Here is a 25,334-nt window from a genome sequence, read left to right on the forward strand (position 1 = left end):
AGTTCCTAGGGTTTGTCAGAGTAGAATGGGAGGCAGAGCTTTCAGCTTTCAGGCTCCTCTCCTGTGGAACCAGCTCCCAATTCAGATCAGGGAGACAGACACCCTCTCTACTTTTAAGATTAGGCTTAAAACTTTCCTTTTTGCTAAAGCTTATAGTTAGGGCTGGATCAGGTGACCCTGAACCATCCCTTAGTTATGCTGCTATAGACGTAGACTGCTGGGGGGTTCCCATGATGCACTGTTTCTTTCTCTTTTTGCTCTGTATGCACCACTCTGCATTTAATCATTAGTGATCGATCTCTGCTCCCCTCCACAGCATGTCTTTTTCCTGGTTCTCTCCCTCAGCCCCAACCAGTCCCAGCAGAAGACTGCCCCTCCCTGAGCCTGGTTCTGCTGGAGGTTTCTTCCTGTTAAAAGGGAGTTTTTCCTTCCCACTGTAGCCAAGTGCTTGCTCACAGGGGGTCGTTTTGACCGTTGGGGTTTTACATAATTATTGTATGGCCTTGCCTTACAATATAAAGCGCCTTGGGGCAACTGTTTGTTGTGATTTGGCGCTATATAAAAAAATTGATTGATGATTGAACTTGAGTGGCCCAGCCAGAGCCTAAACCTGAATCCGAGTGAACATCTCTGAAGAGATCTGAAAATGGCTGCAAAGAGGAATGGGCAAATCTGCCCAAAGATAGGCATGCCAAGGTTGTGACATCATATTCAAAAAGACTTGAGGCTGTAATTTCTGCCAAAGGTAGTGAACAAAGGGTGTGAATACTTACGTAAATGTTATTTCTTGTTTTTTTTTTTTTTTTTTATAAATTTGCAAAAATGAACTTTTTTCATGTTGTCATTATGGGGTCTTGTGAGTAGAATTTAGAGGTAACAAAAGTGAATTTACTCCATTTTGGAGTAAGGCTGTAACATAAAAATGAAGCGCTGTGAATACCTTCTGGATACTGTGTGTGTATGTATGTATATATATATATATATATATATATATATATATATATATAAAGCAAGCATCCGTGGCCATGGAGGGAGGCTTCGAACTTTTATGTAATAAAAATAGTCTGTAATAATCATGATCACTCATAGCGAAATAACAATCACACTAAATGTTATAAATCTCACTAAAAAGTGCCTTTATAATGCTGTCCTCACGAGAGGTGCTCATATGTTTAATTTATCGTTTATTGTTATAATTTTAAAATACGCTCCCTACTTGTTACACGCGCACACGTCACTTGCTGATTTGATTGATGTATATAGTTTTACATTCGCCGCTAGGTGTCGCCGCTCACCACATTTTCAACAACAGCAAGAGTCCCTGGATTAAGAGAGAGGACGAGCTCTCTCATGTTTATCTTTCCCTCTTTCTTTCGGAAGAACGTCAACATCAAATCTCTTTGACAAAGTATTTTGTACTATGCACTCACAGTACTTCAAATTAAGTATAAAGACAGGTAAATTTTGGCTTCCTGTATGTTCATGAAGTGACAACAAGTTTTATTCATTTACACTACATTTAGCTCATTGGCTGCTATTTATAGCATTGCTGTTAGAGGCTAAATGATTAAAAAACAAAAACACATCAAAGTAACTCGTGAACGCGCTTTTCTTCGCTGCGCTCGCTCGTGTACTGTTCCACCTCTGGTCGGTTCGGCAGGTCAAGTGAAACAAATTATCACGGACATTTCCTTCACAATAAAACGAACTGTCAAAATTTAATTTTAAAGTTTCGTTGTTGCATCTTAAATTTGATTATTCTTTTATTATTATTAGTAGTAGTAGTATCATCATATAATAATAATGATATAATAATCATGATAGAAGTGTTACACAGCATCAGTAGACATTTAAAACAAATATTTAAAACAAGTAAACAGTACAGAAATGAGATGTAAATTATAGTCTTAAAAATGAAAAATTCAAGTACTGCAACTTTAAAAGTCCTTTAAAATAATTATAATAATAAAAAGGATTACATGATATCGATATATCTTACACACACGCGCGCGCACACACACTGCGTCTATTTTAAATCATTTTGATTTTGAAGAGCGCTTATATGAGGATAAATGCTTTCAGGCTTTTTTTTTTATTATTATTGTTTGGATTGGAGAAGCAACTTCATTGCCAACTCAGATGGAAAATTTGAAAGAACACAGATATGTAACAATGTCAAACAATTATATATAACAGTAAGGCACCTGAGAAATTTGCGTGTGTGGCGGAGGTAATTGGGTAATTACTAATTATTACTTATAAGTAATTACATGGCGGCGCTCCCTGATAATTATATTCCAGTATTTTGTTAGCTGCTTTTATTTTGGAAGGAAATGGTAGGCGTTTTTGTTTGTGGTTACTTGACTGGTAGGTTGTTTTTTTTTTGTTTTTTTTTTTTTTCCCCACAGTCGCAGAGAGTAGTTCACTGTTAATGAGGAAAGGCGTGAGAGCACTTTGGGTTTCGCACTTAAGTTTTGTGTGAACGCGGCTGTCGTAGATTATCACACGTTTCGTTAAACTGATCAAAATTATCCCCCCAACCCCTTTCAGAGTCATGGGTGCGAAGGTTGCGGCATGCGGGCGAGAGGGGGATTTAAATTTCTTTTGGGTCCGAACAGCTGCTTTTGACTGGAAGTAAAGAGTGGGACAACGTTTCTTCAGACAGAAGCTCCGGCTGGTTCGTTTGTCGTTTGGGGTGTTTTTGTGTTTGGTGGAGAGCGGTGGTGGCTCTCGGGACTGACCACAGGAATTGGTCCTGAAAATGGAGGCTGTTATCGAAAAGGACTGCGGTGCTCTCGGAGGACTTTTCCAAACTGTTATCGCGGACATGAAAGTAAGAAAAACTTTTGTTATTTTTTTTTTTTTTTTAACTGCTGTTATCAAAAAGCTGTTAAAAGACGTCTAAACTGAATTTGAAGGCGAGCTTCTCGAACTTAAAGCCACTTTGCTCACTTAAACTGGGCTAAAATGTTTAGGTTAGCATGCTAATTTAATGTGGTTGCCATGACACCCGGTGATCAGTACTCTGTTGATTTGAGTGTAAATAGCTAAAACACACACACACACACACACACACACACACACGTAGCTCTGATGTCATACACCATACGATTAAAAAGGGAAAATCAAATAACACTTTCATTTGTCAGTAGGACTGATCAAAGTTTCAGAAAGCTGATGTGATTTACTTTGATGCTATAGTTGTGCTCAAAAGTTTACATACCCTGGCAGAATTTTTGCTCTTTTTTTGGCCATTTTTAAGAGAATATGAATGACAACACAATTTTTTTTTTTTCACTCATGGTTGGCGGTTGGGTGAAGCCATTTATTGTCAAACAATTGTTTCTTCGTTTTAAATCAAAATGACAAGAGAACTACCCAGATGACTGATCCAAAGTTTACATACCCCTGTTCTTAATACTGTGTATTGCCCCTTTAACATCAGTGACAGCTTGGAGTCTTTGTGGTAGTTGTGGACGAGGCTCTCTGATGGTAAAGCTGCCACTGAATATGTTTTGGATTGTATTTACATCAGTTACAAAGAATTACAAACAATATGGCACTCTATGGTAAATCTGGGTGGAGCAGACAGTTCTCAAAAACTGAGTGACTGTGCAAGAAGTAGAAGAGTGAGGGAAGACACCCAGACAACCCAGAAGAAGTTATAGGCTTACGTGGCTGTGATTGAAGAAATTATACACAGTGCAAGCTTTGCATTTTGTATCACCAGTTATCCATCTTCATGATGAAGTGGTATAGAGGAGGATTTTCTTAAAAAGAAGACCTGAAAGTTTAGCTACAAATTGCCAGAAGGTACATCTGAGATGCAAGCCTGGATTTGATCAGTTTTGGTGAAAGAAAATCCTTCTCTGCTCTACTCCACTATGAGGCTGAGTAGTGATGCAAAATGCAAAGCTTGCACTGTGCACAATTTTTCCAATCACAGCCACATAAGCCCATAACTTCTCCTGGGTTGTCTGGGTGTCTTGGTGGCTTTCCTCACTCTTCAACTTCTTGCACAGTCATTCAGTTTTTGAGAACTGTCTACTCCATGCAGATTTACCATAAAGTGCCATACTGTTTGTATTTCTTTGTAATTAATGTAAATAAAGTCCAAGACATTTTCAGTGGCAGCTTTACCATCAGAGAGCCTCATCCAAAACTACCACAAAAGACTCCAAGCTGACGTTGATGTTAAAGGGGGCAATACACAGTATTAAGAACAGGGGTATGTAAACTTTGGATCAGGGTCATTTGGGTAGTTCTCTTGTCATTTTGATTTAAAAGAGGAAACACAGTTGTTTGACAATAAATGGCTTCACCCAGCCATTAACCATGAGTGAAAAAAAGTTTTTGTGTTGTCATTCATATTCTCTTAAAATGGCCAAAAAAGCAAAAATTCTGCCAGGGTATGTAATAAACCTTTGAGCACAACTGTATCTACTAAATGCTGTACAACATGCAGTGCATATCCTTTACAGTCAGGTGCATAAGTGTTTGGACACTGACAGAATTTATGTATTTTTGCTTCTGCATCTGCACTCCACCATAGTGGAGTTGAAATGAATTTATTTATTTATTTTTACTAAACATTTCCAAGTTGATTATTATGTCTTGGACCTTATTTACATCAATCATTAAGAAGTACAAACAGTATTGTACTGCATGGTAAATCTGTCTGGAGTAGGCACTTCTCAAAAACTGAGTGACTGTGCAAGCAGATTAATGAAGAAAGACACCTATGACAACTCTGAGATCACGTACAGGCTTCTGTGGCTTTGATTGAAGCAACTGCATAGTCCAACTTTTGTCTGTTGCATCACCAGTTCTACAGTCATAGTGGAGTGACACAGAGAAGCCTTTTCTGAAAGACATGAAATTTCAGCTGCAGTTTGCCAGAAGGCACGTGGGATACTCAAGGCTAAATATATTTGTTTGTTTTTTGTATAAAATCCTTTCTTGTCCATGTTTCCATCCCATGAAAATGTGCTGCAAAAATGATGATTTGTATTTATATTATGCTAGTCAAGTTGCCTCTGTGTGTGTGCGTGTGTATGGCTTCAGTCACGGCGAAACCAAGGAGTGATTATGTATTTTGGGTCAAGGATGAACGCTGCAAAAATGGAAAGTTGATAGGACAACTATTTCTTGAGAAATTTGTGATTTTAGCTAACCAGTAAATGATGGACGTGCTGCAATGCACCATGGGAGTTTTGAGTTTTGAGGTTTTAAATATTATTATGGTTTATGTTAGTTTAACAGTGTTGTTAGTGTTATTGATTTATTGTGTTTTTGTACTTCAACTGGTTTAGTCACTTAAGTGTTATGTTGCTATTACCATGAGTGACTTAAGTGTCATGTTGGTACCATAAGTGAAATGTGTAATGCTTTCAATGTCTTCTGTCATGTCTCTGTTTGTCAAATAAAAAGCACCTGCTTACAGCAAATTGCAGAAAGACAAAAAGCTGTGCATGCGTGCAATTTTGATCACGCGCAAACTGTGAAGAGCTGACACTTGCCTTTTGGTAAGCTTATATTTTTTGGGTTAAGGATGAATGGTGCCTAAAATGAACGTTGATACGATTGTTTTTAGAGAAGCTACATATATTAGCTAACAACACTGAACAGTGGACAATGAATGATATTTACATTATGGACTCACATGCCATTCCAGCAGGGGGCAGTAAATCATGTATAAAACACGAGAGTGTGTGTGTGTGTGTGTGTGTGTGTGTGTGTGTGTGTGTGTGTGTGTGTGTGTGTGTGTGTGTGTGTGTGTGTGTGTGTGTGTGTGTGTGTGTGATTTTATTTATTAAGTTCAATGTAAGTTCATAATATAATTGCAAATATGTTAAAAATACATGGATGACACACAAAAGTGAAAACACTTATTTCCATTGTGGTCCATTAAAAAAAAAAATCAAATGACAAAATAGAAGTAAAATAATAATACTGATAAAAATGATAATAATAGTAATTGTGTGTATATGATAGCAAGAATCTAAATTTATAAATACATTAAGACAGTAAATTCCCATTAAAATTTTATGTAATTAACAGAAAATAAAAAGGTTCAGTTCTTCAAAAAAACTGTTGAGGTTAAAGGTTCTTAAAACATTCTGGACTTTCACAGCATTCTAACTCATTGTAGAAACTTTGCACAATTTATTACCACCCTTGAAAAATGTCAGCTACCTATTTTATAAACGCTACCCAATCTAGAGCCCGTGGATCCCCACAGCAAAGCGCTACTTAACAGTAATCCTTGTATTTAGTTTGTACATGTACCTAAGACTTCTGAAAATGGAGAGACTGCAATCTGAGTCTTTCTGTCAAGATTTGGTTTTTGTACACAGCACTTTGGCAGTTGCACTCAGTCAAATGAACCATTTGACCTCCTGTTCATTCAGAGCCACATTGTGTGCTACATGAATTGAAAAAAAAATTCAGTCTGTTCTTTCACTTACTTAAGAAGTTGTAGCAGCTTTTTATTGAAATATAAGAGAACCGGTGAACTGAATAAGCTGCTGTGATGAGGAGCAGTTCATAATAAATGGAACAATTAGCTCTGAGCAGCCGGAAATCTCATTGAACAATGATCATAATTAACCCAAAGTGAGCTCAGACAGCTGAAATGCATATTGTTCCTTCAGGAAATGGTGGTGACAAGGGCTGGCTTACAAGCTGTTGGTTATATAATTAACCTGGAAATGTGAACAAATGAAAAGCCAAATTAACTATTTTCAATGAAGATCTTGCAACTGTGCACTGAACTGTTTTTGCCATCACTGTGCATAATTTGAACTTTATTACCAGGGATATGGCACCATGTACACATACAGGGATTTCAGTTTAATGTCCTTGCCAAGGAAGAAGCACCAGGTAAACACAAGAAGGAACACTCCAGTGACTCATGTTTTCAGTGTTTCATCGTAGCCAAGTGTTGTAATAGGGCTCTTTTAACGTTGTTACATGATGAGTAATAAAAACAACAAAAACTAGTAGATGCATTCAGAGCACATATTGCTACCCACTTATTATCATCCCCATTAGGAACGAGATAAAAGATTTTCAACTGGATTTTCCTCAAAATGTATTTAGCTGTTTCACAAGAAAAGCTCAACTCCCCATTGCTAATATTTGGCACCCATTTGTGAGGCTGTCTTCACCTGATTGTTGAAATGTCGGGATGCATCGTGATCCACAAACTTGAATAATCTGATGTAATTTATGCAGATAGGGGGTAATATTTAGCAAAAGTCAGGGCGTGTCAGCGGCGTGGAGTAGACTGAGAAGACTGATTTTGGCCAGAGCAGGAAACACTGCGGGAGATACAGTGGGAGTTGGTCTTTTAGGACTTTTATTTTTTATTTCATTGCCGTCTCTGAACCACTTTTTAAGTTGTAGAGTCTGAAAACAGACCAACAGAAAGATAGGGAGACATACTTGATCACATATAATCTCTACTTTGTCAGTTGGCAGAGGAGAATACAGTATGCCTTTAGGTTATGTGACTTTACAGTGATAGCACTTTTGCCTCACACCAAGAAGGTCCTGGGTTCAAGCCCACCCATGGCCATTTTCCATGCACATTTGGAGTTGTTTCAGGAAGGATTTAAAACCTGTGCCAAATCAAGCTGTGGCTCTATACCAGATCTTCTGTGACAATCCCAAATGGGAGCTGCCAAAAGAAAGAAAATAATTTTAAGATAAATTCTTAGGAAGTTCTAAAGTGAGAAATGTTTTGTGTGAAACCAAGGACTGATTAAGATTCATACTTAGCCTATGTACAAATGGGGCACCTCTCTTTACTCCTGCTTTACATGTGTTGGCATAGGTATTGGATAAAACAAAATGTATTTATCTGTAATAAATTATAAAAGGCTGAAAGGCTGTGTCAAAGTCAGCTTTATTGTCAATACCATATGTATCAGACGTACACAGGATTGAAATTGCAGTACTCTCTATGTCAGGGGTGCCCAACCTTTATTGAACCGAGATCTACTTTTAAAGTTGACAATGTATCGAGATCTACCAAGCCATATGGAATACCACAGTGTAGCCACAAAATATTGTGCACCAATATAATAAGACAATTTTCTGGCAGGTTTTAAAGTAAATGTGCACAGTGGAAAAGAATAAGCACAAGTAGGCCTAGGACTGGCCTCAAGTTGTAAAAGTTGTTCCCTACCTTAGTGGGACTTCTGGCCCAGAGAGGAGGAACCTGGTCTCTCATAGTCTGGACAGTAGGAGCTGAGTGCAGCCGTAAGCAGGCACTCTCTGTCTGCATTAGATTTCAGATTTGGACATTCATGTAAGGTTTTGCTCTGGATTTGAGCTCAATGTCATTTTTCAATGTGAGGATCCAGGTTGAAGAGTGATGCCACGATATACAGTTCACATCTATATTTCCCCCAAATGGAAAACAGAGAAAACTGACAACAGGCTCCTTGGATGCAAAGTCAGTGAAGCGCCTGTCAAATTATGACAAGTTGCTCTGCACGTGATCATCATAAAGTGGACTCTTAGGCTCAACGGTCTTTGTCCTTGTACTTTAGTTCTGTGTCCACGTGTGGAAGAGTCTGCAGGTAACACTGTTGCAACCTGCTTGATAGCACATGTAATATGCTTTTAAACTTGCTTTCAAATCCAAAAGCTGTACATATTCAGTATGATTTGAACTCTTCAGAAATTATTTAATTTCAGGCAGAGGACCGTTCCAGAAAGGCCTGGACCGAAAGGCGCAGGACACAGGAGCTGAAAAGATCGAAGGAGTGTGCAGGAGGCCTGAAAAAACCTGCTTGTGTGCCGTGGTGGCTGCTGTATCAATTGTATTACATTACTAAGCCATATATGAGGTCTGTCCAAAAAGTAACGGACCTTTTTATTTTTTTTCAAAAACTATATGGATTTGAATCACGTGTGATTGCATCAGCCAAGCTTGAACCTTCGTGTGCATGCGTGAGTTTTTTCACGCCTGTCGGTTGCGTCATTTGCCTCTGGGCAGGCTTTGAGTGAGCACTGGTCCACCCCCCTCGTTGGATTTTTATTGTCAGGGAAATGGCAGAGCGACTGCCGCTTTGCTCCATGAAATTTTTTTCAGAAACTGTTAGAGACAGCCAGTTGGAAACCATTCGTAAGATTCAGATGGCTTTCGGTGAAGATTCTGTCGGCATCACACGGATTAAGTTGTGTTAAAACCTTTTTAAAGACGGCCCACAGCGGCAGAGGGTGCACGATGCACCGAGCGGCCATCGACAGGCTGGAATGACCAGATCATTTCCAAACTGAACGCTGTGTTGATCCGGGACATCGTGTGACTACCACAGAAATGGCAAGAGAGCTGGACATAGCACTTTTGCGGCACATTCCACTGTTTTTTTTTTTTTTTGTTGCGCGCCATGAGCGGCTCCGTGCCGACGCGCAAAATCCTCCACACGTCTTTCATTACAAAATCTCCTGTAACAGTGGAATGTGCCGCAAAAGTGCTATGTCCAGCTCTCTTGCCATTTCTGTGGTAGTCACACGATGTCCCGGATCAACAAAGCCTTCACTTTGGAAATGATCTGGTTTCAGCGGGGTTTCAGCCTGTCGATCGGCACTCGGAGTGCGCCGCTCTCAGACGCTGTGGGCGGTCCGGCTGGAGCACTCCTTAATCTGTGTAATCCCCATAAAATCGTCCCTGAAAGCCATCTGAATTTTCCGAATGGTGTCCACCTGGAGGTCTCTCACAGTTTCTGGAAAAATTTGATGCAGCAAAGCTCCAAATTGTTCAGACATTTTATTCGCAATAAAAATCCGACAAGAGGGGTGGACCACTGCTCACACAAAGCCTGCTCACAGGCGAATGATGCAACCGACAGGCGTGAAAAAACTCACGCATGCGCACGAAGGTTCAAGCTTGGCTGATGCAATCACACGTGATTCAAATCCATATAGTTTTTGAAAAAAATAAAAAGGGCCGTTACTTTTTGGACAGACCTTGTATATTGATTTATAACACAAAACTGTCAAAAGGGGTAATATATATAAGTGTAAAGATGACTGAATATATCATCAGAGCAGTTAACTGATCAGTCCATGCGAACGTGCAGAATGCTGCTGCGTTCAGGTACAGTCGGAAATTACACAACTTTTTTGTTGTTTCAAACTCAGCAGTTGCTTGTGGCAGGTGCGTGGTTTTTGTTTTATTTTTGGTTAAAATCATTGTATCCTCACAAAAGATTCATTCTGGCCTATATAAGGTGCCTGAGCCCAGTGAAGCAGACCCCCCACCCACATAAAAAAAATCTAAGCAAACAAGCTGTAATTTCTGGTGGTACCTGAAGGCAGAAGCAGCAGCGATCTGCGCAGTGTTCACACAGACTAAACAATTTACTGCTCTGATGATATATTCAACCATCTTTACACTTATATTTATTACTCCTTTTAACAGTTTTGTGTTATAAATCAATATATATGGCTTAGTAACGTAATACAGTGATACAGCATCCACCATACCTCTGCTGAGCCACCTAATGTCTGTGTGCAGCAGATGTGTGTCTTCTCCAGCTGCGAACAGAATAAATGCGTCCTCAGATTCCTGGCCCGAACAGAACACTGCAGTCTTGTTCGCCACATTCATCACTCTTTGTGGACCATGAATCATTGTGCTGCTTGCCAACTTTTCATTTGACATTCACTTTGAGTCTGAAACAGCTGTATGGGCTAACAAAGTTATTGATGGATACTTGAGTCTCATCTTCAGTCTGGGTTGGGGCAGCCATGTCGTCCACATACTGAAGTTCAGTGATTCTGGTCTTTTGAACGAGTCTCCTTGAGCGAAAATGCGCAAGATTGCAAATACCACCATCTAAATGGTAGTTGATGTCAACCCCGGGGTTTTCAGCGGGTATTTCACAGAGCATAGCAGCAAGGTAAATGGACAACAAGGTTGAAGCGAGTACCCATCCTTGTTTGAGGCCACCAGTGATCGGGAATTCCTCAGACATTGTTTTGATGAGAGACTGTTGATATAGCTGTTGCAAGAAAAATAATAAATAAAGAGTTTTCATTGTTCATTAATTCCAATTAAAACAGTCTGGAAAATGTAACCAAAACTAGTGGAAAAACACCCTTTTTCATTTCTTAATGACCAAAGAGAGTTGTCTTCAAATTAACTGCAGTTTTACATTTATGTAAAACAAAGGTCCTAAATTCCAACATTGTTTTTTTTTTTTTTTTTTTAATTGAGTGATCATCAGTTAGGTGAACAATTTACATATTGGCTGTTTCTGCATGTATGTGATATTAGCTTAATTTTTATTTTGTAGTAAGTGCATAAAGCTGTATTCTGTGCTGCTCGATGGGCAAATCCAACTGCTTGAATGATTCTCTCGATTTTCTGTGAGCATGATATTAAAGCTAAATAGGACAATCATTACTCACAAATCTAGGACATCTTATTTAGAAGTTATTTTTGACAGAGCTTGGCCTGTGAGACAACTAGCACATTTCCCAGCTGTTGTACTGCCTGAAGGAATGCGGGAAATGTAGTCATCTGGGTAGAAAATGATCAGAGGGTCCTGAAAGCAACTTGTGGGGGTCAAATGACCAGCAGTCAGGTCAGCTGGAGTCAAAAATGTGTCACAAATGCTCTCAGCCTGCACTTCCCAAAGTCCAGTATCTCGGTTGACTCCAAAATTCAAGCTTAACATGATCAGAAAAGTTCATAAAAGATCACAAACAAACTAGTAATTCATAGCTCGGTTTATTTTGTTTTTAGGGGGGGAATTTCTTCAGTGTTGTTGGTTTTCATTGAAGTGTAACATCTCAGTGTCCTTTCACCTTCTGAATACTTGCGTATGTATATATATTTACTTATACATATGTACCTACGCATAATATATCAGGAACTGCAGTAGCAAATGATAAAAGAGATGTAGTGAAAGCTTATTAGAGATGCACAGACATGTCTTTGTGCCAATATCAGTGATGTCATTCATTGTGTACCAGTCATATGTGACCAGTCTCCATTATATTTAATATCCAAGTCAAATTGCAGTTAGTTTAATGAGGGGAAAAAAAAAACACATGTAAATATTCTTAGTTTAGCAGGCCTGATAACCATCATCTCAGTCTTATCAAATTTCAGCAGTAGGATGCCAGACATCTTCTCACTTCAATCAGACAAGCTTCCAATTTAGCAATATTGCACCCATTTCCTGTGAGATAACAACTGCCAATTGTAGGCCTAGCAGTGAAAATCAATATGATTGATTTTTGAGCTATGATTTTTAGGAGTTTTACATCCACCCCTCTTGGCTGCCCCCAGTTGCTTGGTGTCACCACAGTAAATCCAGTGGAGATCCACATTGTGTTATGGCACAAGTTTTATACTGGTTAATTTTATTGATGCAATGGAGAAACATATGTGCAGTTCCTGGTGTTTGTAAGTGATCTTACAGCCAAGTATTAATGCAGACCCGCTCTGTTTATCTTCTGAGATCTGATTGGATCACGTATGTATAAAGAGATATGGCTGTACACTCCCATAGCCAAGAAAAGTCTTTGATAATGGTGCTAAATACAGGCAAATAATGAGCAATAGGCCATAATTAGCAAAGTATGTATAATTGCCCTGCAATTAAAAGAATAAGCCCAATCATATGTACAGATGGGTAGCAAATGAAAAGAAAGGCCTCAATAAATAGCTATTCAACACACAACTAATGTTCCATCCACAGGGCATAGGGAGTGACTAAATGACCTGAAAAATAATGTGACTCATGCTATGGCAGTCAACAGATCTCAGCCCAATTGAACACACCTGTGTGACATTTTGGGCCAGTGTTTCATATAGTGCTTTCCACCAACATAATCCAGAAATCAAACCAGAGAATACCTTTTCAAAGACACTTTGTTGGTTTTTCTTTTTAACTTGTCACCTGGCTGTATTTAAGCAGTTTTATGCACTGGCTTTAGTTTAATACTCTGTGTCAGCTGAAACTTTTCACTCTAATAGTCTAATAATGAGGATCTGGTGAGAAAACATTGGATCACCATTCCTAATGAATTGTCATCTATGGGACTGTCTCCCTCATCAGAAGGAGACTGGAGCAAGCACAGGGACGATGAGGAAATATGTGGAACATACAACGCAGAAAAAAGTGATGTAAGGCAGATGAAGACAAAAGATTCTAAGAAAGTCGGGTCATAGGTTGAGAGAATTATGTTGGTTGTTGGGTATGTTTGACAGCTTGAGTTGACATTCCTCAGGTTCATAATACTAGCAGCAAGTTGGTGACAAATGTTTGCTCATGCTAGATTTGAGTGTGCGTCACTACCATGTAGGAGTGTGACAATACAGTTGACTCATATTTTGATTTGACAGGATACAACAGTAGTTGTGTTTTAGATCTGGGCATGGACATGTATCTGTCAGACTCCATGGTGACATGTCTTTTGTAGCAGGTGTCATTTTTATGTTTTGGTCCTCCTTTTTCTTTTCTTTTTTAATGTTATGAATTTGATACCGCAACTTATTTTTAAGCTGCTTTTGGCACCAGTATATAGTTACACCCTGACTAGCAAGTTGTCCTCAATCTTCATAGGCCACTCATTTTCTTGGATGATTTCAGATTAGAGCCTCTTCAACTATTTTCAGACCAGGACCTAAATCAGGTAAAATTAGTTTTCTCTTGAGATCCACGCTCATTAGATCACACTATTAATACTGTAGTTGTGTGACATTCTTCCAGAAAGAGGCCTGTGACCCATTTTATATCAATATCGAAATAGCATCTGTCTTCTCTTATTAAAATGTACTGTATTCAAAGAAAAAAATAGGCAGATGGCATACTGTAAAAAAAAAAAAGTAAATAAAAACCACTAGTACAGTGGTGACATGTCTAAGACCCTTTTCATTTAAGGAGATGCACGTTGCAGTCTTTCAGATCAGAGTGTTGGACACTGGTCCGATCAACACCATGGCCATAAACATTAGACTCAAATCATTTTTAACTCTGCTTCTGAAAGCTATAATATAATTATTTAGATTTTGTTATCAAAACACCTACTTGCAGCAATTCAGTCTGTATGTTGGGCCTCAGGATAATATTCAGAAGCTGTGTAATGATGGTATGTTCATTGAGAAGCTGAAATCAGTTGATAACATGGATTGGATACATTTCAGCATGTTTTGTGGGGAAACATTGCCTGCTGGACTCTGGGGTAACTGTGGGAATTGTGAACTCTGCACTGATCTTGATCTTGTGTCATTCATGTTTACATGTGTGTTTCCACAGAGCAGCTGCCCTATTTGGGAGGACTTTATCACGAAGGCCAGCAAACTGCAGTCGCAGCTAAGGTATGTATGTGTGTATGTGTGTGTGCATCAGTATTGGTTACGTTACTTTGAAAAAGTAATTAGTTATAGTTACTAGTTAATTCTCCCAAAAAGTAACTGAGTTACTAACTGAGTTACTCCACTATAAAAGTAACTAGTTACCACTAAAAGTAACTATTGCGTTACTCACCTCTTAGCCCCCCCCCCCCCCCCCTTCTCAGAGTGTGTTTCATAAGCCAGATGCATAGAGAGCAGGACAGCAAAGACAAATACATTCACAGAGCTTTGCATTTATTGCAACTCAACGCAAACTATAGACAACAGATGGACATACAGTTCTCAAAATATGTTTTTAAAAAGAAAAGTACACAATTTAACAGAGGCTCATTTAAACTGAATTGAAAATGTATATGGATTTGTTAAATCCAACTTAAAGTCCATAACATGCATTCATTCATCTTGCATGTATGCAATCATTTATCCAACCAGCCAACCCAGTCGTCTCACCAACAGCAAAGACCTGCACAAAGGTTTTCATTTACTGCAACTCTAACTTACCAGAATTAGTACACAACTATAGCCAACAGATGGACATAAAGTGCTTCAATTTTGTTTCTTAAAGAAAGTAAATAGCTTAACAGGAGTGCTTTTTAAATTGAACTGAAAATGTTCATGCATTTGTTAAATCCAACTCTAAACATGCATGCATTCCTCTCTCCATCCATCCACCCAACCCAGTCATCTCAACATTTTAGCCCTTAAACCAGTGGTTGTATCGTAGGAGAAGCAGCTTCTCAAATTTGAGGTCAGAGAGTCTGTTCCTCTTTGGGGTGAAGACCAGCTTCCCCAGGCTAAACAGTCTCACCACTGGAGCACTGGATGGAGTGGCAGCATTATACTTCAGGGAAATTCTCTTTATAAGAGGAAATCCATGAAGTGAGTCCATCCCTTGGGCTCCTGATTTCAAATAATCTGCGACTTGACTTTCCGCAGTAGCAGAAGCGTCGTCCTCATCATCAAAGGAGAAGAACGCATCCTCAACAGTTGAGCTGGTACATGTGGGTGCGGTGGTGCTTGTACCTTTTTGCTGGTCTTCATTTCTTAGACTTGTACGACATACCGCCAGCAGCTCTGCTTTGGCCTTGTCCTTTCTTTCTTGTGTTCGCAGCCAACGTAACTTGAACCTGGGCAGAGTCACAGCAGCCAGGAGAGCACTGTCGCTCTCCAGCACCTCTGTAAATCTTGTTTTTATCGCCTGAAATTACATAAAGCAAAGAACATATGACTGACTGTCTATACAAACACACACACACACACATTATGAGTACAATATATACTCTACATTATTCATTTTCACAACGTATGGATGTATTAGACAGAAATGTAGTTCTTACCTCGACAATTGCTTCTGGAAGGTCCACAAGTATTTGGAGTCCACTCTTCAGCTCAAGGGTTTTCATCATCAAGGTCTCCAGGGTAGGTAGCAGCATGCCGTGGTAGCAGTTGTCCTCTCCCTGGAGGATATCTAGGGCGACTGTCAGTGGCTTCATCGCAATGCAATATTCCTTCAGGAGCTGATGCTCTTTTTCTGTGATTGCTTTCAAGCCGAACTTGGATGAGATGGTGTTAAGATCGACTATGGGAATCTCACAGATCCTAGCTAAGGCTTCATAAAAAGAATTCCATCTGGTACTGCAAGGCACTATCAGCTTCTTTGCAACCACATCCTCTACAGTCTCTGCAGCCACTGTGGAACGGCTGGCCTTATTCCACAAGGCTGTGCATTTTGCAGTTGCACTCCTGTAAACTGCCTTCTCTGGTCTGGAGAGAATCCACTTCCCAATGTCAGAACAAGACACAAGGTTCAGTGTGTGTGATGCACACCTGTAGTGTGGTGGTAAATTAATCACATCGTCATCCTCATCAACACGGCTTTGCAAGACATCATTCATGTCAACAAAAGTCACCTCATCATCTTCCTCATCCCCAGAGTCATCCTCCTAAACTGACTGATACCTCTTAAAAGCCTTAATGAAATTTGAGCCATTGTCAGTGACAGTTGCTGTTATTTTGTGCGAAATGCCATATGACGAGTGGATGTTGTCAAGCTCTGTGGCGATACTCTCGTGTGTATGACGGCCGTTAAGCCGTCGGCATGCCAAGGCAGCTTTTTTTCGTTCCATGTTTGTTGGTGGATGTATCCAGTGTGCAGTTACACCAAGGTAGCTTTTATTGTGTGCAGTCCATATGTCTGCAGTAGTTGCCAAATATTCCAGCTGTTCAAATTCTTTTCTGAGCTCAGCATTCATTTTAACATATTCGGCATCAATGTATTTCGAAAATGTCTTTCTACAAGGCGGGCCGACGCCTCATTTTCTCGGTATTTTCCCTATCAGAGCCCTGAAAGAGTCTGACTCCACTGTTGACATCGGCAGCATGTTCTCCACAATATATCTCCCTATCAAGTCATAGAGCTCTGTCTGCGTTAGTTTTTGGGGAGCTGAAGCACAAAAATCAAGCTTTTGCTGCTTACACAGTGAGGGTCCTTCACCGTGCCCTTTGTTAGCGGACCCCACGTTAACACCAGCCCTGCTACCTGTGTCTTGGTCTTCTTGGGCCACTAGTTTAGCGGAAGCGTGAGCTGTCGACAGGTGTTTCAGTAGGTTGGAGTTGCTTACACAAGACGTGGACAAAGTTTTTGCTCGGGGACATAATGTACACTCGACGTGTACATTTTTACCTTTGACCTCAACGTGGTTAAAGTAGTGTCTATTTCCATCTGGCAAACACTGTCTTCACACTTGAATCCTCCTCACTCGCCATCTCTCGCTATGCGTTGTAAACACCCTCCACTATGCATGCGCTCTAAACACCCACCCACCTAGTTTCTCTGATTGGCTGAAGACGTAATCTTACTATACCTTAGCCAATCATCATTGCTTAGGCGGTTATCTCACCCTCCCCTCCTTTGTCACTCACACACACACACACACACTGACAAGACACACACACTTGCGCCTGAGAGTCCTGTGTCTGTATGCGTGAAGTAAAAAAAAAAAAAAAGATTGAGCGGCTTCAGTAACGTACAGTAACGGGGTGTCAGTAGTGGTAACGGCGTTATAGTGACAGTCAGAGTAATTAGTTAGATTAATCGTTACTGAAAAAAGTAACGGCGTTAGTAACGCCGTTTATTTCAACGCTGTTATTCCCATCACTGGTGTGCATGCGTACAGGAAATCTGCATGCGTCATACAGATTTGAATAATAACTGAAACAGAAATAAACATAAAAATAGGTTATAAAAGAAAGAGGGCAAATCAAAAAACATTTAACAGTTGCCAAATATTACACTTGTTCTTGTGATAATTAATTTCACTTATTTAGATATAAATAATTCCATATTGTTTTGTACAAAGCTTACTAATACTGCAAATTTTCTCATCAAAAGATCTATGTGATTATTAGATTACATTTCTGACATCCTATATAGATCTCTGATACACTGAAAATATATTTGATTTGAAAACTGGATTTAGCATATTTTTGGTTCCATCCCAAGCTGTTTTGTGTAAGTGTGCCCTTAGTTTAAAGAAAAATGACAATTCATGTAAAGCCAAAAATCCTAACAGCGCTGCTTTGTAGTCATTATGTGTCACTAATATCGTCATCTCATGTATAAAGGGTTTGTCATTCTAATGCCGCGTTCACACCGGCGCGATCAGATGCTACAAATTCGCGGGGGTTGCGTGGCGATGGACGCGCCTCCTTTGCCCGGTGTGTCGCTCTGCTTGGGTGGACTTTCACTGCGAAAATTCGCCCCGGTGCATCATCAAATAGGAGGAGCTTCCATTCCGCTTGGCGTCAAGTCATCATGACGGACCTTGATCACACGGAGCGAGTTGTTGTGAAAAGCTCCCAATACAGAGAGTATCATTATTTTCTGCAGGAGCTGCGTCTGGATGACGGCCGCTTTCAGTGGTCCTTCGCCTCTGCGGGACCCAGTTTAAGGACTAACTGTCCCATTCACGCGCGCACATGTAAACAATTAAAAAAAAAAAAGAAACTCTGCTGCCTGCTGTGGACTGCAGCTCGCTCTTCCCCCAAAAAACTCTGTCATAATTGTATTTAGAAACCAGTCACCACTTGTTTTATTATACATCTGTGTAGTTAATAACGATTCACGCGCGCACGTAAAAGAAAAAGAACAAAAGAAACTCCGCTGCTTGCTGCAGCTGGCTCTACCCGCCAAAAAACTCTGTCATAATTGTATTTAGAAACCAGTCACCATTTGTTTTATTATACATCTGTGTAGTTAATAAGTAAAATAATCTCCACAGACGATTCACTCGCGCGCACACGTAAAATAAAAGAAAGAAACTCCGCTCCCCACTGCCTCCTAAAAGAAAATTGGCAGCGGCAAGGACTTACCAAGAGGTCTGGTTCAGAAGCAGAGGGTAGCCCTGTGGTGGAGGGGGAAAGGAAGGAGATATACTCTGGGGGCGGTGCCTATATGCAAAAGTTCCTGGAGTAACGCAGGTTTTGCCTGGATAAATCCAGCGGTACACAGGGCATTATCGGCGGCAGCAGAACACCACCATTCTCACGCGCGTCTTAACCTGCGATTGTAAAGGATAGAACTGGGTATTAGCCCCCGTTGCCTGACGTGTGCGCTTTATTCGGTGGATTTAGCGGTGTTTTATTCGCGGATAGTATGGCGGCCAAAACGCCGGCGAAATGCTCCGCCCCTTTACACCGCGAAAACAGCCGGAACTACCGCGAACTTCGGTCTACGTACTGCCCGCCGACAAAACCGTCTATGTGTAAACTAGGCTTAATGCTGGTGTCACAGACTGAATTGCCCCCCCCCCCCCCCAAAAAAAATTGGTCCGCCCTGCCTTCACTGCACATGCGTCATTTGTAGTAGAGACCTTGAATCTTCGACTGGACTGGGTTGCTTGACGCGAGGACGTTTCGCTTCAAATCGCAGAAGTTAGCTGAGGAAGCTTCTGCGATCGAAGCTTCTGCGATCGTCGAAGATTCAAGCCTCTCTACTATGGAAACCACCTGGACAACTGAGAGCCTACACAGAAATGTGTCATTTGGTACCACAGCAGCTCGTTTGAATCTGACTCTCTTCACCCAAAGCAATCAAAGGGAATAATGTGATTATTAACCATCAGATGACGAGGTAAAACAATCATTCTAAACTCAGTTTTAAGCAGAAACGAGGCTGTTTTAAGCAGAAATGAGGCGACAATCGGTGAGTTGCTACTGACTCTTTGAAATGACACATGCGGATTAAAGGCAGTTCGGTCGGCGACACTGGCAGTTATTTAAAGGCTAAGAAGCCTGAAAATATTTTACAGAGGCCTCTCTGTATCATGGTCTTCCAGTTTCTTGGTTTTTGACCTGTTGGTGCTGTTATGATGTTCTCTCTCATTCAGGGCTGAAAAATTGATGCTTCTATGCTGAAGCTCAGTGGAGAATCTGTGCACTTGATGCTAATGACTGCTGTTTAGAAGTAGAACTGTGGTGTCTGGGTCACAGGACAGTGAAAATGGTATTTGAAGTATGAATGAAAACTGTAAAACAGCATAGACACTGTAAGCATAGTCATATGGCATATTAAAATAGTTTTTTGAATACTGAATAATAGCTGATACATTCAGTGTAGCTGAAGTGTCATTTCACAAACACAAAGATTAAAATTTGACATGGTGGAACAATGACATGGAAAATAAATCAAAAGCCTAGTCATCAGCAGATAAAGGGCAAGTTTTTACAATCTTAATCATATTACAGCATTGTTAGCAATCAAGTCTCCTCAGCTTTCCCACTTGCGTAAGATGAGAGAAAGGCCTTGTTCCACAAGCTGCTGAAACTGAATTACATGCGTATCAGTCGGAAACTTGCAGTGGTGTTGTAACTGAACTCAAAAGTATCTGTTTTCCTCAAATCTTGAAAATGCATAGTATAGAAAATATGTTCTTGGATTTTGTGATACTGTTTCTGAACGCAACAGCCGTGCTTAACAAACTGACCAGAACTGTCTTCTAAGACTGATGCTGGGTTGTTATGAAGCAGTGTAAGAGGGAAAAAAAATGTACAGAGCTAATCATATTTCTTCAGGCATTTTGTACCACTATTGTACAGATGATGAAAAAGTAGGTCACCAGTGCTGTTGCTGTATTGAGCATACTGTGCCATTGGACTGAGGTTTTTGTCAACGCCAATACCATTGCAGGAGATAGGGCTGAAACGATTAGTCGAGTAACTTGAATAATTCGATTACAAAAAAGGTTTGAGACAAATTCTGTGCCTCAAAGCTCTGTTTAACATTGTAGTACATATGCCAGGCCTGTGTGTGGTGCTGTAACATCCCTAGAAAAAGACAGAAGAAGACTAGAGCATGCACGTAAGCCGTGTAAGAGTTTATCAATGTAACACCAAAAGCTAGCGCTTTCCAACGCAACACACAGAGTAAAGTAAGCCTTTTAAGAGAAAGAGGGTTCATGCTGATCATCTGAAATAGACTTACTGCGGTTCGCTTTAAATACGCAGTGCGCATTTAAAGCAAACTGCAGTCAGTTGTTTAAATGGCACTCGCCTTTGCAGACGTACAGCAGGACGCACTGCTGCCTCATCAGGGCTCGTAACATCAGATCTTAAAGTTCAGAGTCCATTGTATGTCTCCCCCCTCCAAAAAAATTGGCAGTACTCACAAACGTACGTAAACATCCATTGTTTATTGTTTAAGTATTCTAAAGAGACAGCGAGACGGGGGGAGGGAGAGAGAGTGCTTCTGTACTGTTTTGAGAATGGAGCACATTTCCGAAAATAAATAAAAGTACAGTCACTTGCCCAGTTCCGGATCATTGCTAGTTCCGGATCACTGCTGTAGTTTTTGTGCCGCCGTTTCTCGTAATCAGCACGAATAAGATAATACTTGGTACCAATGGAAAGACTGATGTTTTGTCTACAAACGACCACAAGCTCAGCCGGATCCAGCCGTCCTTGTGATCAGCAGAGGAATCAAAACATCCCGGTGTCTGCGGTGTGCGCGCTTTTTCTGACTCACTCATTCCTGCAAGTTTTAAAGTAACGATCTCTAAAACGTAGCAGAGGTGAGTTAGCCGTTCAGTGTTTTTCGTTCTGGAGTGGGAAAATACTTACTTGGGTAGAAAATGTCAGTGTGTTATGTCTTGCTGTTTAATTACTGCGCGCATTTATCTCCAACGCGAAAATTTGCCAGTTGCGGATCACTGAAGCAGCAGCTTCGTGTCTGTAGTTGTGAGTCATGTGGACTTTGGGGGTCATCTCGACATCACGAATTGGCATGAATGTGGGGGCTTTTACTTTTTAATTCGGGAGAAATCTCACCTCCACACTTCATTTTTTGCTCGTAAAAACGTATAACGGCGCTTTTCGAAATGAAGTAAATTCTCATTTAATAAGTATAATTTTGATAATTTTGTGTTCAAAACACATTCTCGGGCACAGTGTGTATCATTCTGCATTAGAAGGGCTCCAGCCAGATGCCAGGAATGAACCCAAAGTGACGCAGAGTGTCGTGATCCGGAACTGGCAAAAGTGATCCGGAACTGGCAAATGTTTGCGCCACACATAATGTGGCTTCACACTTAAAGTAGAAGCGCTACTCCACCCAGATTTTTTGCAGCTAAATAACATCCAAATACCCAATACAACAATACACAATAAAGGACATTCAGTTGCATTATGGCTCCGTATAGCGGGACTTTAAAAAAAGGTGATCCGGAACTGGGCAACCGTCTGTACTTCATTTAGTCATGTTTGGAGTCAGTTTGTGTAAATTGCTGGAGTCAGTCTGGGTCAGTTTGGGTAAATCGTCGCACCGCTGTTCTCAAGTTCAGGTGCAGCCTGACTGACTAAGGATTACGGTCCGGTGTCAGGGGAGTGCTGAATAATTACCCAGGAAAACAGAAAGGGATACACTAAATTTGACAATCTGCATGATGGCACAGCGAAATTGTGCAATTGCTTAGGGAGAGCCCTGGAGTGTTGATGTTGTTTAAAAACACAAAAGTGCTTTTTATCCGATTACTCGATTAATCACCAGAAAAATCGATAAAATACTCGATTACTAAAATAATCGATAGCTGCAGCCCTAGCAGGAGAGCAAAAGCCCAAGTCTTTAGGGTCCCGCTATTTCCTATCTTACTGTATTGTTGTATGTCTTGGCCGCTAACCAGTGACCTAAGGCAGCAAGCAGATTACTAGATCTCTCCAGAGGATTCTTGGGTACTGCTGGAATGGGTTTGCGTTAAATGGATGGTTACTAGGGGAGACACAGATGAAGGTTGTCAGTTGCATTTTGAGGGAGTGTCAGATTTAACATTTTGGCCATGTGATGCAGTACTTTGTGCATTGTCCAGCATGTAGGTGCCTTAGTGTTGAGGACCCTAGCAGCCGGAAAAGACCAAGGAGATGCCTATGTTTAGACCCCTTGACACGAGCATGACTTTGCTTCACGCACTTGCACGCCCGTTGTTGTGACTATCCCACCTGCTGTGTTCCCAGATGGAAGCCATGTTTGGTTCCACTGGCTGCCATGTGCTCTGCGCTGAATGCTGCGTATATAAAATTATTATTTTGTGGTGGATAAATCATTTTCTCTGCAATCTGGCTGCTGAAAACGGTTCTAATCGCTTCCTGAATCACAGAGGACCGCTCCAGCCGGAGCTGTTCTCGCACGCTGAACGAGCTGGAGAAAGCATTTGGAGCCGTCTAAAAAGGTAATTATTTGTCATGTTTACATTGTCATGGTTTGGTAAAACAGTTGCGTGTTCTTTCCTTCTTATGTGCAGCTGTTAAAGTATGTTTATGAGAGATTGGACATCTGGTTATAATCCTTCAGACGAGCTACACTCTGATGCGATCCGCTGACGTCACCACTCTCTCTGTTCACTTCTTCTTTACTCAACTTGACAAGTTGCACATCCTTTTGGCAATTAGACCGTGCCACATAGCACGACATTTATGCATGAAGGATTTTTTGAACATTTCAAAATTCTCTTTGCGCAATCACACCTGCCGGCGCCCCTCTCATGCTCAGTCTGCACCAGTTAAAGATGAATTTACTCTCCTGCACGACACAGGTCGTGTAAGTGCGTGAATGAAAGTCATGCTCGTGTCAGGGGGCCTTTTCACCTGGGTTCGGCAGCTAGATGATTACTTTCAAGAGGTGGGGATGGGCCATTAGATGATTGCCATCCAGGACCCTAGATGGTTCTGTAGTGTGGTGGATGCTGCCTGCAACTTGCGGCACCAGTGTATGCTCCGAGACCTGACCTGCATTGCATCATTGACTGGCATGAATTGCTTCCTTTAACTTTTTTTTTAAGGGTTTCTGAGGATTAGGGCAATCAGAGTGATTGCTAGAAATAATTTAATATGACTAGGGTTGTAGGAAAGTGAACTTCTCTTAAGTCCGAGTGAAGATGAGCATTTTGACCATTTGGCTTCATTGTTTGAAAGGGAGAAAAGAACATGCAGGCATTTGTCTGGTAAACAACATCAAGCAAAATGAAATGTAGTGGAAGCCCACAGTCACATGAAATGCATCACCAGTCATCGACCACTTGCATTCTGTATAGCATGAGATTAGTGTCATTTGTGGTAAAGCACACTAGCATTTTATGCCTAGTGTCCACATATTCCTGTCAACTTCCATGTGGGCTCCACATGCAAATTGGTAAGCAAACAGCATCTGAGGCTGCAAAAAGGGGTGGAGTTGAAGATGGCAGGTACCTTGCCACTGGTGACACTTATTCACAGAATGGAATATTTTGCCGCCTGCTTGCTGCACTGCCTCGGTGAACTTTAGGATAACGGATTGGGTGCAGATGTGCATGAATTGTGTTTGGTACAAATCTAATGCCGTCAACTTGCAGGAAGGTTAAGTTGGCCCGATGATCGCGACACTCCAGATGGTGGGCGGCATGCTGCATGATGACCATGTATGCTTGTAGATGGATTGAGGCAGAGTTTGTCATTTTGCAATTATTTTCTCTCAGGAAGCCAACCGCAACCTAACGGGATGTATGTGGACAGGGCGTTTAGACTAGTTCTTGATTTAGTTGGGCCTACAGCCTGCTTCGGGGGGGGGTGGTACTGGATACTGGATTACATAGGAAAAGCACAGAAAAAAGCACCTACCTTCCCTTTAGCCTGGATGAGTAACAAGCTAGCAATGGTAACAACATATGCCTGTGTGTAATGACGTCCTATAGGGCAGAGTACTCTGTAATTTAGCCCCTCTGCTCCCTAAAGTAGCTAGGAAATCAACCAATTACAGTCTTCAGACTGTTCTATCATTTTTCTTGGTCCAAGTATAGTGGGGGTTTTTTTCTGGCCATTTTCATTTTTAGTAACCATCACACACACACACACACACACACACACACATGGATGCACACATAGCAAAGCTTTGAAGAAAGGAGGGCAGGGTAGAATACAGGCTAGCTGATTTCTAATCACAGTGTTTGGTCTCTTTGGTGGTTCATGGTTGATGCAGCTGTGTCGTAGCTACAAGCAGCTTTTGGTTTCATATTCATTTTAGAAAGGAATAGACCACCTGTAAACTGTAAATCCATCTTATGAGTTCTGATCGGTAATAAAATTTAGTTGGGGTCAGGAAAGAAGTCAAAAAACAAATGCTTGGTAGATGATCAGGTAGAAAGACGAGTGGATGAATGGTTAGAGAGTCCGTCCCATACAGACACTGGTACACGTATGAAGTATATAAAAATACTTGAACGTTGTCATGAAACTATTGTGTAGTCAGGGAGAAACATCAAACCTTTTTAACCTTCAGATTTACTACAGTCTCTTTCTAGTTTCTCTTGAACTAAGAGTAGAAATTAGCAGCAGCCCTGAAGGATTCACCATCAGATTAAGCATTCTGTAGTTCTGTGTGGAAGTCTCTCTGGGTACTTGGTTTGGAGCAGGCCTTAAGAAACAGGTATGT

The 25,334-nt window shown here is 40.8% G+C and overlaps 1 protein-coding gene across 1 annotated transcript in view; it reads left to right on the forward strand.

Moving 5' to 3' along the window:
• Nucleotides 1–2,449: 2,449 nt before the first annotated feature.
• LOC117514670 (protein MTSS 1-like) overlaps nucleotides 2,450–25,334 on the forward strand; it is a 117,545-nt gene continuing 94,660 nt past the window's right edge. Inside the window, exons 1-2 of the mRNA XM_034175240.1 lie at nucleotides 2,450–2,833; nucleotides 14,286–14,347. Coding sequence (XP_034031131.1) covers nucleotides 2,762–2,833; nucleotides 14,286–14,347 — 134 coding nt within the window. The 5' untranslated portion in view covers nucleotides 2,450–2,761. The remainder of the gene's footprint in view (nucleotides 2,834–14,285; nucleotides 14,348–25,334) is intronic.

The sequence above is a fragment of the Thalassophryne amazonica genome, chromosome 7, assembly GCF_902500255.1.
Source record: "Thalassophryne amazonica chromosome 7, fThaAma1.1, whole genome shotgun sequence".
NCBI classification, from domain to species: Eukaryota; Metazoa; Chordata; class Actinopteri; order Batrachoidiformes; family Batrachoididae; genus Thalassophryne; species Thalassophryne amazonica.